Source organism: Coregonus lavaretus, assembly GCF_964263955.1.
Source record: "Coregonus lavaretus genome assembly, chromosome: 14".
NCBI lineage: Eukaryota > Metazoa > Chordata > Actinopteri > Salmoniformes > Salmonidae > Coregonus > Coregonus lavaretus.
The window spans coordinates 35,481,518-35,500,779 of record NC_140001.1 but is presented as its reverse complement, the minus strand read 5'-3'; the positions used below and the strand labels follow the sequence as shown (position 1 = coordinate 35,500,779).

At 43.9% G+C, this 19,262-nt stretch overlaps 1 protein-coding gene across 2 annotated transcripts in view; it reads left to right on the top strand.

The window, feature by feature from the left end:
- LOC311141184 (substance-P receptor-like) overlaps window positions 1-18,641 on the top strand; it is a gene marked incomplete at both ends in the record, with an annotated part of 35,954 nt that extends 17,313 nt beyond the window's left edge. The window contains 4 exons of one of the 2 annotated variants that reach the window (XM_084176444.1): window positions 9,527-9,677; window positions 17,135-17,331; window positions 18,269-18,475; window positions 18,542-18,641. In XM_084176444.1, the coding sequence (XP_084032570.1) occupies window positions 9,527-9,677; window positions 17,135-17,331; window positions 18,269-18,475; window positions 18,542-18,641 (655 nt within the window). Of the gene's footprint in view, window positions 1-9,526; window positions 9,678-17,134; window positions 17,332-18,268 lie in introns of both variants that reach the window. The other variant, XM_084176443.1, reaches the window with a different exon arrangement.
- Between the last annotated feature and the right edge of the window lie 621 nt (window positions 18,642-19,262).

Genomic DNA, 19,262 nt, shown 5'->3' with positions numbered 1-19,262 from the left:
TGCACCTACGTTGTAAACTTACATTCATAGGCAAGGTTGTAGCAACCTCATGATGGGTATAGGGAAAATTAGAGTATCATGTAGTAGCCTAAACCTATTGATGTAACATTGAGCTGGGTGAATGGAATATGAATGACAGTCATCCAATATACTGTAATATAAAGAAGGCCATGCTCATAAAAAAACGAATCGCCCTCCCTCATCTTAAATGTCACAGACCGCCACTGCTGTGAAAATGTATTACAGTGTGTGTGTGTGTGTGTTTGTGTTTTTGTGTGTGTGTATGTGTGTGTATGTGCGTGTTTGCATGTGTGTGTGCGTATAAAAGCCGTAAAGATGTATGGCAGCTTCAGCTGAAGGTTTAAATCCTCCGATGGCCACACTGTAGATGGTCTGAGAGAGGCAGAGAGACTTGGAGATGTAACTCAGGGTTACAAAAGCAAGGGATCATTCTAGCACGCATAAGGTCCATTTAGTCTGACAGCGGGAAAGTGCTCCCCACCCCTGTGGCCCTTAATGTATTTGTTTGTCTGCAGTCGTTACCTTCCGCCATCCAGCGAGCTGATAAACACACAGCCTCCAGCTTTGCTCTGATCACAGCAGCCCCTCCACTCTTCACATCAACACCACAGCATTTTAGGGCTGTTTTCTTTGTCTCCAAATGCCATTGTCATTCAGCCTGGCTGTCCGGGCTCCCACCCTCCCACATTGTAACCATTTATTATGAACAGCACGATGACAATTACAATGTTCATGTAGGAATCGCTGTGGCACTTATTACTTTTTTAATGAAACTGTAATCACTGACACATCAGAGCTAAGTGAGCGGAGCTTTGGTGTGGTTGTAATTCAACCAGCCCGTCCGCTGCTGTAATTGACACATCTGATTATGGCTGACCCTCCAGTCCAAGCGCTGTGTGGGATAGTGTGTTTGTGTGTGTGTGTGTGTGTGTGTGTGTGTGTGTGTGTGGTTGTGTGTTTATGTAGTTGTGTGTATGTGTGGTTGTTTGTGTGTGTGTGTGTGTGTGTATAGTTGTGTGCATGTGTGTGGTGGTGTATATGTGTGTGTGTGTGTGTAGATGTGTGCATGTGTGTGGTTATGTGTATGTGTGTAGTTGTGTGTATGTGTGTGGTTGTGTGTGTGTGTGTGTGTGTGTGTGTGTGTGTAGTTGTGTGTGGCTGTGTGTATGTGTGGTTATGTGTAGTTGTGTGTGTGTGTGTGTAGTTGTGTGTATGTGTGTAGTTGTGGTTATGTGTGTGATTGTGTGTGTGTGTGTGCTGCCCCTCTGCCACCGCCACTATGGCCACCTCTCAGCTCAGCCAGCAGGAATTAGGGAGTAAGGCCACATCGGAGGGTATAAATAGCAACGTCACAAACTTACCGAAGCTTCAGTTTCCAACAGTATGATCACACACTCAGACATGTACGCTAGACCGTCACACACACACCCGTGTGCGGGTGTGAGCACAGCCACACACACAGCTGTGCACAGACCTTTTCTATACACACACACACACACACACACACACACACACACACACACACACACACACACACACACACACACACACACACACACACACACATACACAGTGAGAGAGAAAGAGAAAAAGTGTCACACAGAGACCATGCTGTGCAAGCACACCCCGTACTCTCTGTCCCCCATCCCCTAAATTGGGTACCTAAAGAGCTTGTCTTTGACCTATGCCAGTAAGCCAGCAGCGTTGTGCAGGGTGTCATGTTACCTCAGCCACTACATTCATCTCCCTCTGCAGACACCCAGGCTTCATTCTCTTCTCCCAGCAAAGTCAAAAGAACAACAACAGCAGCCCACACCTGGCGCTATAGAACACAGACAGACATTGAGATCCAGGCTAGAGCTCGGCTGGACAGTCAGGCAGGAAGAGAAGCCAGAAAATTCATGAGCAGCAAGTACTGTACATGGTGAATATTACTGGATGGGCTATTGGAATTTGATGTGCTGGGTGTAACTGTAAACTGTAAAGTTTATGTATCATTCATCCCCAGTGTGACTTTATTTGACAGGATTTGTATTGATAACAGTCCTGTGACAGTTAGGTGACAGACACTCACTTCTCTTTTCTGCCAGCCCAGCCCAGCGAGCAGGAGGCAGGGGCCAGGAGGCTGGAGGGAGAGGAGACAAGAGGAGAAAAGGGGAGAGGAGAAGAGGGGAGAGGAGAAGAGGGGAGAGGCAGGAGGCAGGCAGCCACCCGGCTCATTATGTAATCCACACCAGGCTCTGCTGGAAGTACTGACAGTTCTTTAGACGGACACTAGTTTTTAAAACAGAATGTATATTTTTCTACGAGCTCCCACCAGACTGTGCGTGTGTGTGAGCATCTTAATTTGTAAGATCTTAATTTGATCACCTTGTTGCAGGAGAACTTCTGAAGTTTCTAATTTCCACTTTGAAATTTCAGACTTCATTTTCCCTTATGAAATATGTATCAACCCCTACAAAGATGTCCATTAATTATAATCCACATAATAATTCACATTTCCTGTTTCTGCAGGATTCTTTTCCTGCTGTAGCAAACTGGCTCAAATATCTTAAATCTATACACTTCCAGGTAGAACCCAGGTAGAACCCTTTTGGGATCCATGTAGAAAGGGTTCTTGGAGGCTGCTGAGGGGAGGACGGCTCATAATAATGGCTGGAACGGAGCAAATGGAATGGCATCGAACACGTTGAAACCATGTGTTTAATGTTTTTGATACCATTCCACCTATTTTGCTTAAACCATTACCACAAGCCCGCCAATTAAGGTGCCACCAACCTCCTGTGTTCTACATTGAACCCAAAAGGGTTCTACCTGGAACCAAAATGGTTCTACCTGGAACCAAAAATGGTTCTTCAAAGTGTTCTCCTATTGGGACAGCTGAAGAAACCTTTTAGGTTCTAGATAGCACCTTTTTTTCTAATAGTGTATGTGTGTGACTGTACGTGTTTGCCAGTTTGTGTGCATGCATTTTTGTGAGTTTCTGTGTATGTCTATGGCATGTCGGTGTGTCAATGCATGTGTCTGCCTGGTGAGTGTGTCTGCATGAGTGCGTTAACGACATATGATATCCTCAGCTCCTTGTGATGGGTGTTGCAAAATGCTGAAATGCTGTCTTACTCACAGTCTCCAATTGAAGCAACCCTGATAAAGACCTGCAAACAGTCAAATCCTCAGCCTGCCAAACCAAAACACACTGACAAGCCCTGCTACCTTTTTAAGTGTTCCCCTGAAGAAAATAGTTCTTCAAGTGACAACAACAACCCTAAAAACTGTCAGAGAAATTAAACACATGCTTTGCTGACAGAGTCATAGGGAGGTAAGAATGGAAAAGCTGGGGCTGATATACACATTCTTTCTACGAGTCCGTATTTGGAAGGCCTTCAGAATGCATCCCAAATGGCACCCTATTCCCTATGTAGTGCACCATATAGGGAATAGGGTGCGATTTGAGACGTAACATTCTTTCATGTTGAGAGAGAGAGAGGGATGAAAATTAAACACTGTTGTTATTGGTTTCTCTGTTGTTACAAATACACTGAACAAAAATATAAACGCAACATGCAACAATTTCAAAGATTTTACTGAATTACAGTTCATATAATGAAATCAGTCAATTTAAATAAATTCATTAGGACCTAATCTATGGATCAGCGTGACATGCATAGAGTCTCCTTCGCAAAGAGTTGATCAGGCTGTTGATTGTGGCCTGTGGAATGTTGTCCCACTCCTCTTTAATGGCTGTGTGAAGTTGCTGGATATTGGCGGGAACTGGAACACACTGTTGTACACGTCGATCCAGAGCATCCCAAACATGCTCAATGGGTGACATGTCTGGTGAGTATGCAGGCCATGGAAGAACTAGGATGTTTTCAGCTTCCAGGAATTGTGTACAGATCCTTGCGACATGGGGCTGTGCATTTTCATGCTGAAACATGAGGTGATGGTGGCGGATGAATGGCACGACAATGGGCCTCAGGATCTCGTCATGGTATCTCTGTGCATTCAAATTGCCATTGAGAAAATGCAGTTGTGTTCGTAGCTTATGCCTGCCCATACCATAAACCCACCTCCGCCATTGGGGCACTCTGTTCACAATGTTGACATCAGCAAACCGCTCGCCCACACGACGCCATACATGCTGTCTGCCATCTGACCGGTACGGTTCAAACCGAAGTCGGTTACGATGCCGAACTGCAGTCAGGTCAAGACCCTGGTCAGTACAAAGAGCACGCAGATGAGCATCCCTGAGACGGTTTCTGCAAAAATGATTCGGTTGTGCAAACCCACAGTTTCATCAGCTGTCTGGGTGGCTCGTCTCAGACCGTCCCGCTTGGGAAGAACACGGATGTGGAGGTCCTGGGCTGGAGTGGTTACACATGGTCTGTGGTTGTGAGGCCGGTTGGACGTGCTGCCAAAGTCTCTAAAACAACATTGGAGGCAGCTTATAGTAGACAAATAAACATTTAATTCTTTGGCAATAGCTCTGGTGTACATTCCTGCAGTCAGCATGCCAATTGCACACTCCCTCAAAACTTGAGGCATCTGTGGCTTTGTGTTATGTGACAAAACTGCACATTTTAGAGTGACTTTTTATTGTCCCTAGCACAAGGGGCAACTGTGTAATGATCATGCTGTTTAATCAGCTTCTTGATATGTTACACCTGTCAGGTGGATGGATTATCTTGGCAAAGCAGAAATTCTCACTAACAGGGAAGTAAACAAATGTGTTCACAAAATTTGAGCGAAATAAGCTTTTTGTGCGTATGGACAATTTCTGGGATCTTTTATTTCAGCTCATGAAACATGGGACCACTAATTTACATATTTTTGTTCACTATAAAACAAGACTTTATCAGAGGAAGTGCTACCTACCTGTTCTCCAAAGACAGTACAGTATGAAGATAGGCAGAAACTGCTTCTCCAATAGAAATCCCCGATCACACTTGTCACACGAATCAAGGGCAGTATGAAAAAAAAAATAATAATAATAATAATAATAAAAAACATAATAATAATGTATGCACTCACTACCTGTAAGTCACTCTGGATAAGAGCGTCTGCTAAATGACTAAAATGTAAATGTAAATGTAATATCATGGCGACGTTGGCTGGCTAAGCTCATGTGCAGAAACACATCTTCTGGTCTAACGTTCTTCTCGTGCCGAACTGCGCATGTGCAGGCCGTCAAATCAAATCAAATCAAATCAAATCAAATTTTATTGGTCACATGCGCCGAATACAACAGGTGCAGACATTACAGTGAAATGCTTACTTACAGCCCTTAACCAACAGTGCATTTATTTTAAACAAAAAAGTAAGAATAAAACAACAACAAAAAAGTGTTGAGAAAAAAAGAGCAGAAGTAAAAAATAAAGTGACAGTAGGGAGGCTATATATACAATAGAATAAAGTGACAGTAGGGAGGCTATATATACAGGGGGGTACCGTTGCATAGTCAATGTGCGGGGGCACCGGCTAGTTGAGGTAATATGTACATGTGGGTAGAGTTAAAGTGACTATGCATAAATACTTAACAGAGTAGCAGCAGCGTAAAAAGGATGGGGTGGGGGGGCAGTGCAAATAGTCCGGGTAGCCATGATTAGCTGTTCAGGAGTCTTATGGCTTGGGGGTAGAAGCTGTTGAGAAGTCTTTTGGACCTAGACTTGGCACTCCGGTACCGCTTGCCGTGCGGTAGCAGAGAGAACAGTCTATGACTAGGGTGACTGGAGTCTTTGACAATTTTGAGGGCCTTCCTCTGACACCGCCTGGTATAGAGGTCCTGGATGGCAGGGAGCTTTGCCCCAGTGATGTACTGGGCCGTACGCACTACCCTCTGTAGTGCCTTGCGGTCAGAGGCCAAGCAGTTGCCATACCAGGCGGTGATGCAACCAGTCAGGATGCTCTCGATGGTGCAGCTGTAGAATTTTTTGAGGATCTGAGGACCCATGCCAAATCTTTTTAGTCTCCTGAGGGGGAATAGGCTTTGTCGTGCCCTCTTCACGACTGTCTTGGTGTGTTTGGACCATGATAGTTCGTTGGTGATGTGGACACCAAGGAACTTGAAGCTCTCAACCTGTTCCACTACAGCCCCGTCGATGAGAATGGGGGCGTGCTCAGTCCTCTTTTTTTTCCTGTAGTCCACAATCATCTCCTTTGTCTTGGTCACGTTGAGGGAGAGGTTGTTGTCCTGGCACCACACGGCCAGATCTCTGACCTCCTCCCTATAGGCTGTCTCATCGTTGTCGGTGATCAGGCCTACCACTGTTGTGTCGTCGGCAAACTTAATGATGGTGTTGGAGTCGTGCCTGGCCATGCAGTCATGGGTGAACAGAGAGTACAGGAGGGGACTGAGCACGCACCCCTGAGGGGCCCCCGTGTTGAGGATCAGTGTGGCAGATGTGTTGTTACCTACCCTTACCACCTGGGGGCGGCCCGTCAGGAAGTCCAGGATCCAGTTGCAGAGGGAGGTGTTTAGTCCCAGGATCCTTAGCTTAGTGATGAGCTTTGAGGGCACTATGGTGTTGAATGCTGAGCTGTAGTCAATGAATAGCATTCTCACGTAGGTGTTCCTCTTGTCCAGGTGGGAAAGGGCAGTGTGGAGTGCGATAGAGATTGCATCATCTGTAGATCTGTTGGGGCGGTATGCAAATTGGAGTGGGTCTAGGGTTTCTGGGATTATGCTGTTGATGTGAGCCATGACCAGTCTTTCAAAGCACTTCATGGCTACAGACGTCAGTGCCACGGGTCGGTAGTCATTTAGGCAGGTTATCTTAGAGTTCTTGGGCACGGGGACTATGGTGGTCTGCTTGAAACATGTTGGTATTACAGACTCAGTCAGGGACATGTTGAAAATGTCAGTGAAGACACTTGCCAGTTGGTCAGCACATGCTCGGAGTACACGTCCTGGTAATCCGTCTGGCCCTGCGGCCTTGTGAATGTTGACCTGCTTAAAAGTCTTACTCACATCGGCTACGGAGAGCGTGATCACATAGTCGTCCGGAACAGCTGGTGCTCTCATGCATGCTTCAGTGTTGCTTGCCTCGAAGCGAGCATAGAAGTGGTTTAGCTCGTCTGGTAGGCTTGTGTCACTGGGCAGCTCGCGGCTGTGCTTCCCTTTGTAGTCTGTAATAGTTTTCAAGCCCTGCCACATCCGACGAGCGTCAGAGCCAGTGTAGTATGATTCAATCTTAGACCTGTATTGACTCAAAGGCACTCCTTCGATATAAAGTTGTTTTTGACTAAAATGAAAACATCAGTTTATTTCTTTTACAAGGTTGTTTTATAAGACATTGGCTCGAATCAAGAAAATTAACAACTAAGGAAGAATGTTTAACTTCTCTCATTTACTTCTGAAACCCCAGTGTGTTCTCCTTTGAATTTAACTAATTTCCCCGTTCCTGTCATATTATTTACAAAAAGCAAGTATTAGGGAGCTGTGACAGTTAATTTCACACATCTCAGACAAGAAAGTAAGTGGAAGTCTGTACAGGAGCCCACCCATTACCAATTTGCTGCCTGTACTCTCTCATTCGGTTCCTAAACATTTCACTGTTATAATCACTGGTAACAGACTGTGAATGCCATTAAATGGATATTTCAGGATGTTGGCAATGCCCTTTATCTACTTCCCCAGAGTCAGATGAACTCTTGGATACCATGTCTATGTCTCTCTCTGTGGAAGTTGCTATGTTGCGTTAGCGCAATTGCTAACTAGTTTTAGCGCAATGACTGGAAGTCTATGGGAACAGCTAGCATGCTAGCTGTTCCTGTAGACTTCCAGCTGTTCCCATAGACTTCCAGTCATTGAGCTAATGCTAGTTAGCATTGGCTCGCAAAACTACCTCTAACTTCTTTCATACTGGACATAGAGACAAAAAAAATGTTGCCTTACCTTTTATATCCCAAAAAACAAAAACACTGCATGCATCACTAGAGAACAAAAAGGTACAACAGAGATTTTGGGGAGGAAAACCATCGGTGCATAAAAAAGGTAAGCCTTCAAGTCAATTGGTTGAATTGCAGCTTCTCTCTCTTTGGGCTCATTTCATATGCCTTGTGTGCTGTGTGTGCCAGGTTTGATCCTCTAGTGCACCTGCATTTGGCTCAGTAGGCCTGAAGGCTGATGTTGTGTCTCTGTCCTGGGCGTTCTATCTGATTATAATAATTGTCTTAATGCTCCTTGTTTTACTATCCTTGTGAGGACTTCTGGTCCCCACAAGGAGGAGGACTTCTGGTCCCCACAAGGAGGAGGACTTCTGGTCCCCACAAGGATAGTAAAACCAAAAACACACACTCTTCCATGGAAGGGTCTGGGGAGGAGAGACCGACTACTGTGTCTGATAACCAAGCCATTAACTAAAATGAACTGAATCTGAGCTGTCTTAATGTTCTTCATTTTTTATTTATTAATGGACAGTTAATTATGGGGGGGAGTTAGTTCCTTTGCCATGCAAATATAGAAAAATGATCTCAGAATAGTTGTATTAGATATGTTTGCTAGATAAAGGAGGTCCTTATTCATACCCTATTACTGTTGCACCTGGCATAAAGATACAGCTACCCTATCTGTATCCCATCCAAACCCACACACCTACCTGATCCCTGTTTTTGACTGGATGTCATAATTCACTGATGTCCTCCCTGTCTGCACTTTTCTTCCCACTCCCTGTTGTTTACCAGTAACTTCCAAAATAAAGGAAACACTAACACAAAGTGTATTAATATGGCATTGGGCCACCATGACTCAGAACAGCTTGAATGCACCTTGGCATAGATCAGTGTTTCCCAAACTCGGTCCTAGGGACCCCAAGGGGTGCATGTTTTGGTTTTTGCCCTAGCACTACACAGCTGATTCAAATAATCAAAGCTTAATGATTAGTTGATTATTTGAATCAGCTGTGTAGTGATAGGGCAAAAACCAAAACGTGCACCCCTTGGGGTCCCCAGGACCGACTTTGGGAAACGCTGGCATAGATGCTACAAGTGTCAGGAACTCTATTGGAGGGATGTGACACCATTCTTCCACAAGAAATTCTATAATTTAGTGTTTTGTTGATAGTGGTGGAAAACGCTGTCTCAGGCGCCAGTCCAAAATCTCCCATAAGTGTTAAATTGGGTTGAGATCTGGTGACTGAGACTGCCATGGCATATGATTTACAACGTTTTCATGCTCATCAAACCATTCAGTGACCACTTGTGCCCTGTGGATGGGGGCATTGTCATCCAATGGGGGCATAGCCATGGTAGCCAAAATAATGCCCAGCATTTCTATACATGACCCTAAGCATGATGGGATGTTAATTGCTTAATTAACTCAGGAACCACACCTGTGTGGAAGCACCTGCTTTCAATATATTTTATATTCTTCATTTACTCAAGTGTTTCTATTATTTTGGCAGTTACCTGTATGTGTGTGTGACTATGCAGATCTTCTTCCCCTGTCCTGTAGGTACAATGTAGCAGTGCTGCATGCTGATCTTGTCTCCCCCTCCCTGTCCTGTAGGTACTACGTGTGCGTGACAGTGCTGATCTACTTCCTGCCTCTACTGGTGATGGGCTGCGCCTATCTGGTGGTGGGCCTCACTCTCTGGGCCAGTAACATACCTGGAGACTCCTCTGACCGCTACAAGGAGCAGCTCACTGCCAAACGCAAGGTACAGCACACTATAATAAAAGGTACAGTACAGTAACCCTGGGTTACACCAGCCCAGCTCACAGCCAAACACAAGGTACCATACACTAACACTGGGTTTAAAGAAATAGCATTGACCATAGTATTATATAATGTACTTTGTCTCTGTTGTTTACATGCTCTACAGTAGCCCAGCTCACAGCCAAATGCAAGGTACAGGTGTACAGTAGGATCTTCATTGATCACCCTGTTGCAGGATAACTTTCTTGCAATGCAGGACATTTTAAACTTGTAGTGTATTTGAGGTTTATATATTTTTTAAAGTCCATTATAATCCACATAACAATTCAAAATTTCTGTTGCTGCAGGATTATTTCCCTGCTATTACACACTGGCTGAAATTAAGATCACAAATCCATACACTTACAAATCAGGGGTGTTGTATGGTAAATATTTACTGTGGGGCTCTGGGAAGCAGCAGATGATTCCAGAATTGAGTACAGTAACTCTGCATGGGTTCACACCATAGTAAGCTATGGTTTACATGCTCTGCTAGCTACAGCCCCGTCGATGAGAAAGGGGGTGTGCTCGGTCGTCTTTTTCCTGTAGTTCACAATCATCTCCTTTGACTTGATCAAGTAGAGGGAGAGGTTGTTATCCTGGTACCACACGGCCAGGTCTCTGACCTCCTCCCTATAGGCTGTCTCATCGTTGTCGGTGATCAGGCCTACCACTGTTGTGTAATTGGCTAAATTAATGATGGTGTTGGACTCATGCCTGGCCATGCATTCATGGGTGAACAGGGAGTACAGGTGGGGACTGAGATCGCACCCCTGAGGGGCCCCCGTGTTGAGGATCAGCGTGGCAGATGTGTTGTTACCTACCCTTACCACCTGGAAGTCCAGGATTCAGTTGCAGAGGGAGGTGTTTAGTCCCAGGGTCCTTAGCTTAGTGATGAGCTTTGAGGGCACTATGGTGTTGAACGCTGAGCTGTAGTCAATGAACAGCATTCACACGTACAGTACCAGTCCAAAGTTTGGACACACCTACTCATTCAAGGGCTTTTCTTAATTTTTTACTATTTTCTACATTGCAGAATAATAGTAAAGACATCAAAACTATGAAATAAGTAACTCTGGGTCTTCCATTCCAGTTTCATCATAGAGCTTGATGGTTTTTGCGACTGCACTTGAAGAAACTTTCAAAGTTCTTGAAATGTTCCGTATTGACTGACCTTCTGTGGTGTCGAGACAACGATGCTGATATGCTGTGTTGACAAGAAATCCGAGGACACTGAACTCTGATTATAATGGTTTATTATATCAAAGATTTTCAGCATCAATTTACAGACTTCTGCAGAAATCCGGAGAACAACTAACCCAATCTAAAAATGATTATTCTCCCCGTCCTTTGTTCAAAACCTGGTATATATCCTATGTAACATAATATCGCGTGATTTGAATAGACCAATCCCTGACCTTCACATAGCAGACTCTCCTCTGTTTTAGGGGGCCCCTATATTAATGCTTTCCAGATGTTTCCGCAAGCAGAGCCAAGTTCTGGGATGTTCAGATACTACACTTCATTTCTTAAAGTAATGATGGACTGTTGTTTCTCTTTGCTTATTTGAGCTGTTCTTGCCATAATATGGACTTGGTCTTTTACCAAATAGGGCTACTTTCTGTATACCCCCCTACCTTGTCACAACACAATTGATTGGCTCAAACGCATGAAGAAGGAAATAAATTCCACAAATTAACTTTAAAGAAGGCACAGCTGTTAATTGAAATGCATTCCAGGTGACTACATCATGAAGCTGTTTGAGAGAATGCCAAGAGTGTTCAAAGCTGTCATCAAGGCAAAGGGTGGCTATTTGAAGAATCTCAAATATAAAATATATTTTGATTTGTTTAACACTTTTTTGGATACTACATGATTCCATATGTGTTATTTCATAGTTTTGATGTCTTCACTATTATTCTACAATGTAATTTTTTTTACAAATAAACAAAAACACTTGAATGAGTAGGTGTGTCCAAACTTTTCACTGGTAATGTAGGTGTTCCTTTTGTCCAGGTGGGAAAGGGCAATGTGGAGTGCAATAGAGATCGCATCATCTGTGGATCTGTTGGGGCGGTATGCAAATTGGAGTGGGTCTAGGGTTTCTGGGATAATGGTGTTGATGTGAGCCATGACCAGCCTTTCAAAGCACTTCATGGCTACAGACGTGAGCGCTATGGGTCGGTAGTCATTTAGGCAGGTTACCTTAGTGTTCTTGGGGACAGGGACTATGGTGGTCTGCTTGAAACATGTTGGTATTACAGACTCAGTCAGGGACAGGTGTAAAATGTCAGTGAAGACACTTGCCAGTTGGTCTGCGCATGCTCGGAGTACACGTCCTGGTAATCAGTCTGGCCCTTCGGCCTTGTGAATGTTGACCTGTTTAAAGGTCTTACTCATACCGGCTACGGAGAGCGTGATCACACAGTCGTCCGGAACAGCTGATGCTCTCATGCATTCTTCAGTGTTGCTTGCCTCGAAGCGAGCATAGATGTAATTTAGATCGTCTGGTAAGCTTGTGTCACTGGGCAGCCCGCGGCTGTGCTTCCCTTTCTAGTCTGTAATAGTTTGCAAGCCCTGCCACATCCGACAAGCGTCGGAGCCGGTGTAGTACGATTCAATCTTAGTCCTGAATTGATGCTTTGCCTGTTTGATGGTTCATCGGAGGGCATAGCGGGATTTCTTATAAGTGTCTGGGTTAGAGTCTCGCTCCTTGAAAGCGGCTGCTCTACCATTTAGCTCAGTGCGGATGTTGCCTGTAATCCATGGCTTCTGGTTAGGGTATGTACGTACGGTCACTGTGGGGACGACGTCATCGATGCACTTATTGATGAAGCCAGTGACTGATGTGGTGTACTCCTCAATGCCATCGGAAGAATCCTGGAACATATTCCAGTCTGTGCTAGCAAAACAGTCCTGTAGCTTAGCATCTGCGTCATCTGACCACTTCTTTATTGACCGAGTCACTGGTGCTTCCTGCTTTAGTTTTTGCTTGTAAGCAGGAATCAGGAGGATAGAGTTATAGTCAGATTTGCCTAATGGAGGGCGAGGGAGAGCTTTGTATGCATCTCTGTGTGTAGAGTAAAGGTGGTCTAGAGTTTTTTTCCTCTGGTTGCACATTTACCATGCCGGTAGAAATGAGGTAGAATGGATTTAAGTTTCCCTGCATTAAAGTCCCAGGCCACTAGGAGCGATGCCTCTGGATTAGCGTTTTCCTGTTTACTTATGGCCTTATACAGCTCATTGAGTGTAGTCTTAGTGCCAGCATTGGTTTGTGGTGGTATATAGACAGCTACAAAAAATATAGATGAAAACTCTCTTGGTAAATAGTGTGGTCTACAGCAAAAAAAAGAGGACTGAGCAAGCCCCCATTCTCATCGACGGGGCTGAAGTGGAACAGGTTGAGAGCTTCAAGTTCCTTGGTCTCCACATAACCAACAAACAATCATGGTCCAAACAAACCAAGACAGTCGTGAAGAGGGCACAACACAGCCTATTCCCCCTCAGGAGACTGAAAAGATTTGGCATGGGTCCTCAGATCCTCAAAAAGTTATACAGCTGCACCATTGAGAGCATCCTGACTGGTTGCATCACCGCCTGGTATGGCAACTGCTCGGCCTCCGACCGCAAGGCACTACAGAGGGTAGTGCGTACGGCCCAGTACATCACTGGGGCCAAGCTTCCTGCCATCCAGGACCTTCATAGCAGGCGGTGTCAGAAGAAGGCCCTAAACATTTTCAAAATCTCCAGCCACCCTAGTCATAGACTGTTCTCTCAGCTACCGCACGGCAAGCGGTATCGGAGCGCCAAGTCTAGGTCCAAAAGGCTTCTTAACAGCTTCTACTACCCCCAAGCCATAAGACTCATGAACAGCTAATCATGGCTACCCAGACTATTTTCATTGCCCCCCCACCCCACCCCATCCCATCCCCCTCTTTTACGCTGCTGCTACTCTGTTTATTATTTATGCATAGTCACTTTAACTCTACCCACATGTATATATTACCTCAATTACCTCGACTAACCAGTGCCCCCTTCAACATTGACTCTGTAATGGTAACCCATCAATAATGTTTTACTTAAAACTTTTTTTTATTTTCTTAAAACTGCATTGTTGGTTAAGGGCTTGTAAGTAAGCATTTCACTGTAAGGTCTACACCTGTTGAATTCAGCGCATGTGGCAAATACAATTTGATTTGATTTGATGTCTCTATCATTTTTAGTGAGGTTGATCAGGCCTCACCAGAAAGTCAGGAAAAAGGTCATTCAACACTATTAAGTGTTTGTTAGTATTCACTATGCTAATCTTAATCAGCAACACAAACGTTTTAATTACATACAAAACATGATATGATAAGACCACTGTCCTGCCTTGCCCTTCATGTTCATGAACAAATACAAATAACGGCCATTTTAGGTTTGGTAACCCCCAATGCTGTCACTTGAGGGTTTGGTAACCCCAATGCTGTCGTTTGACAGAATTTATTTTTCAAAACTCTGCTAACAATTACTCACAATATGAACTCCACTCTAATTTCTCGTGACCCCTCCTCACTTTCGTAAATTCTATAAATCTATTTCGGAATAAGATGTAATAAAACGTCTCACGAGATTAAAAACCCACCAAGGTTTTCTGAGTTTTCAAAGTGTTTGGCCTGGTAATTGTAATTTGTTACCTTTTAGAATCCATTCCCCTGGCATTTCGCATAGATTCTTCCAACCCCAAAATTGGTTCCACACCCGTCGCCATGTAACATTATCCGGGTATTGTTACTGGTCCTATGGTCAGAGACATGGGTAGTAGTCGTATCGCTTTCGATTCTGCCCCTGTTACCTTGCTGAATATAATACTTTTTCCTGTCTTAAATTTAGCCTATTTCTCATCTAAGGAATCAGTGATATTTGAGCACCGGTATCTATTCGAAAGTTGTGTGAGAAGTGTCCTCCTACATCTCCCTACACATAGAAACCGTCATCTCTATGAACCACTATCGATCAAACCGAGGCCATACACCGCTATGTGAAAGTTTCCTGCCCCGCTGCTTTCAAGAGTGTTTGCTGCTGTTCTTTTGTCAAAGTTGCAAACGCTTGCATCGCAGTATTCAAATGCAGCGGGTGCCGTAGGCTCTAGTACTACCCTACACTCATTCTTCCAATGACCAACGACCCCACATCTAAAACAGGGATCTGTCGCATTACGCTTTGATGTTTTTTTGCTACTTTTCCCTCCCTGTTTCTTTGTCTTACCTTGGCCATTGAAACCACTGTTAGTGACTCTCACTGTGGCTAAATTAACCACACGCACGGCTGCAAAGTAATCAGAATTAGATCCCAATGAAAATGTTGGTCCACTACCCCTGCAATAGCCGTTTTGATAACAGGTTTCAAACCTGCCGTCAAAGCATTCGTACACATTCTATCAATGTACTCACTTGTTCTCAACTGGCTTATCTTGTTAAATAAAGGTGAAATAAAATTAAAACATTAAAACGTACCCAGTCTTTTTGCAGCTGAGTACATCTACTAATTTTGTTTTTATCGGTTTTTATTTTTTGTTGATAGAATTCTGACATCAAAACACTGGTGTATTTAGCTTTAGATTTTTATTCTATGTCATTGTGCCAAGTCACAATTGCATCTCTGAATTCTTTATTAGATTGGAATTTTCCATCAATAGGAAAATGCTGAGCAATTTTATCAAATTTGCTAAATTTTTCCCATATTCGAGACGAATTAGTAGAATGCTTGTGCGCCTCTTTCAGCGCCTCTATGGCTTTATTAAACTTTTCTTCCTCTAGCCCCCCTTCACAGGGAGAATCGGGGTCGCCAGTCGCCATTTCAATAGTTATTATTCCGACGCCTCTCCCGACGGTGTCCAGAGTGTTTAGATTTCTTCACCCATGGCTCTAATACTCGCCAATTTTAACTATAAATATTTTGTTATTGTATTTAGTTATCCCACTTCCCGGAGAGTAGTTACGGTATTGGTACCAAATAATTTGGTGACTGGACCTGATACCTTGAATTAGAAACAATACTGAAGCTTCTGCCAATTTACTAATGGAGAATACGGATGACCTAATGTCTTATTCAAATATCATTGTTGTTGACAACACATGTAACCAAAATTATTCACAGTTGTCTTCTTATTTCCACACAATCTGTCACGGTTCCCCGCCCCGATCTAAATCGTGGTGAATCCTGTTCACAGCGCCAACTGTTCTAAATGAACAGAGAAAAACTCACGGACAACTAGTAATGTTCAAACCAAGTTTATTCACCCACTGGGTCACACAGCTGCATAAGACAAAGACATGTTTACACAAGCACATATATTTATACCTTCCTCCTATGACGAGTCTCCTCCTTGCACATCTAGACAGCCAATACATCTCTGTTGCTAGACAGGACTTTAGTGATGCCTGTTCTTTCTCACTTCATTTGACCTGACCTCGGCCCAAATTCCTCACTCCTCCCCAACTCACGGCTGTCCTACCTTATCTGTTGACTGAAACCAGACTGTGGCCCTTCTCCTCTCCATAGGATACCTGATGTCTAACAATAACATGTTCTGACAGAATGTACCATTTCAGTAACATGAATAAGGATATTTCATATTTCAAGTTTATAAGTCAGTACCAATCAACACCATAGTAAGCTAATTTGGGAGAAAACAAGAACAACTTGGCTGCATTACAGAATGTACCATTTCAGTAACATGAATAAGGATATTTCATATTTCAAGTTTATAAGTCAGTACCAATCAACACCATAGTAAGCTATGGTTTACATGCTCTGCTAGCTATTGTTCATCAAAATTTCAGTAAGAATATCTGGGGTTTATGGGGCTAGCTGTATACCGCTATGGCTGCATTTACACAGGCATCCCACTTCTGATATTCTGCCCAATGTTTGGAAAAAGCCCAATTGTATGAGCCCTGGTCAAAATCACTGCACGTTATAGGAAATTATGGTGTAATTTGGGAGAAAACAAGAACAACTTGGCTGCATTACCTCCAGGTCCAGCCAGGGAGAAGTTGAACTTTCCTTCTTTCTTCACTGACACACGTAAGACACACTACTTTCTTATTTCTCTCACACATACCGTCTTCCACTTTCTTTCCGCTGTCTTGTTCCCTTTCACCTTCTTTTCTTCAGTTGACTTCTCTCCCTGTTTATACAGTTTCACTGTATCAGGGTTAGGGTCAATTCAATATGAATTGAGGCGAAGCCAATTCACAAGATTAATTTACATTTTGATTCAACAATTGCGAAGTCCCATTTATATCAATGAAACGCCTCCTGAAATGACTGAGTCGAACTCAGAATTACATATAGAACTAATTTAATACGATCTCTGTGATTAGAATTTGAATGAACCCCAATCCTGTGGTGTATCTGTATCTCTATCTGTGTTAGGTGGTGAAGATGATGATCGTGGTGGTGTGTACGTTTGCTATCTGCTGGCTGCCCTACCACGTGTACTTCCTGCTCCACCTGTTCTCCCCCCTCCTGTTTGAGACGCTCTACATCCAACAAGTCTACCTGGCTGTTATGTGGCTGGCCATGAGCTCCACCATGTACAACCCTATCATCTACTGCTGTCTCAACGACAGGTAGGTACACTACACTACGCAGGAACACACACACAGGTGTGCGCACATGGCACACACACACACAGGCACATATGCACGCATGCAAATCCTCTTACCTGTTTTTTATTAGGTAGATTGTTTATTCAGTGCATTATTTATATGTTGAGGACCATTCATCACATATTATTCTTAACCTTTACCGTTGTGGTGAAGGCAAAATTGGAGAAAAAAACGTAGGAATTATTGCATGAACAACAACTAGTTTCTCTAATATGACTTGTTACAGTTTTTGTTTATTGCTTTGGTGCAATTTTCACAAGTATGTGGTACAAAACTCAAAACAGATCATCAAAATGGTAGTTGTTTCAAAACTCTAAGAACATTTTCAATTGACTAAGTACAACACACAAAATCATAGTCATTTTTTCACCAAACTGTTTCATCTAGAAATACGTTTCACATTGCAATACATTTTCATATAAAGTAATTGCCTTTCACAATGCAATGCTCACATTACTTTTGATATGATTCTCTTCTCTTTTTAAGACATTTTACTATTACTTAATCTGACTGATGATCACTTAAACATTTGGTAAACCTATAGATTTGGTTGGTTTTCCTAACAACCACCTGTCGGCTGTCTAGTGTCTCTGAAAGATGCCTATTTCACACTAGGTTATGACTGAGTGTCATTATAGTACAAAACAGAAATGTGAGAGTTAGTTACAGTGCTAGAGAACTGCGTCATGAACTAAGTCATGAAACATTCTGCAGTGCCCCTCTCCTCTCCACATCTGCCTCCACTCATTTTTCATCAAACACTTTCCTCTTCTTCTTACTCTGTCCTCAGCTTTTTCACATTCCCCTTTTTTAAAATATCTCCTCCTGGCCTCTCTTCTGGTCCCTGTCTGTCTGTCTGTGTCTGTCCTGTGCTATCTGTCTCTCTGTCCTTCCCTAGGTTCCGAGCTGGCTTCAAGCAGGCGTTCCGATGCTGTCCCTGTGTCCCCGCTGGCTCTTACGAGGGTCTGGAGCTCAAGTCCACACGTTATCTACAGACCCAGACCAGCATGTACAAGGCCAGCCGTATGGAGACCACTGTGTCCACCGTGCCGCACGTGGCCGACGACTTGGAGCCTCCCAGGTTTGGGGCCCTATCTGGGGCCGGGTGTGAGGCCGGGGCGCGGGGGGTTGGCGGAGGGGGAGTGGGGTTGTGTGCGGTGGCGGCACCCAGGCGCTCCTCTCTGGACCTGACTTCCAACGGCTCTTCGTCCCGCAGCGTCTCCAAGACCGTTTCGGAGACCTCCAGCTTCTACAACAACCTGCCTGAGTAGGGAGGGGAGAGGAGAGTCAGGCGCGACTAAACACTCTCTATCTCACAATATCTGCCTATGGGGACCGTGTGTGTTTGTATGCGTGTGTGTGTGTGGCCTTGAGCGTGTTTGTGTGTGTGTGTACATTTGTGTTGGTGTGTGGGTTCCATCCATGTGTGTCTTTGCCTATTTACATAATGTCCTTTCATTGAATGTTGGGCATCAAGTCTACCGCCTGTGACTAAGGCTTGGTTGGTTCCCCTTCAGAGGGCAATGCGCTTTCCACTGTGCCCTGATTCAAACGAAACAGGAGTCAGTAGACACTAAGGCCATAAGTCATACCTAGCCCACATTGCCTGATACCTACTATAGACGAGTTAGTTGAGAACGTTGCGAAAACGATGAGCACGCTTTAATGGGGCAGAAGGCTGTGTGTTGTTGTGATTCTGAATGGCCAGATAGCTAGCAACAATGACAAGTGGGGAATCGTAAGTGGCTCGTTTCAGCTAGTTTTACATTGTTTTTTTAGTTTTTTTACTGCTGTCATGTCTATGCTAATATGGCTAAAATTCGCTAGCTAGCTAACCAACAAATGTAACAATGTATTTGAGAGAAAACAAGTGCTCATTGTGCAACTTTATT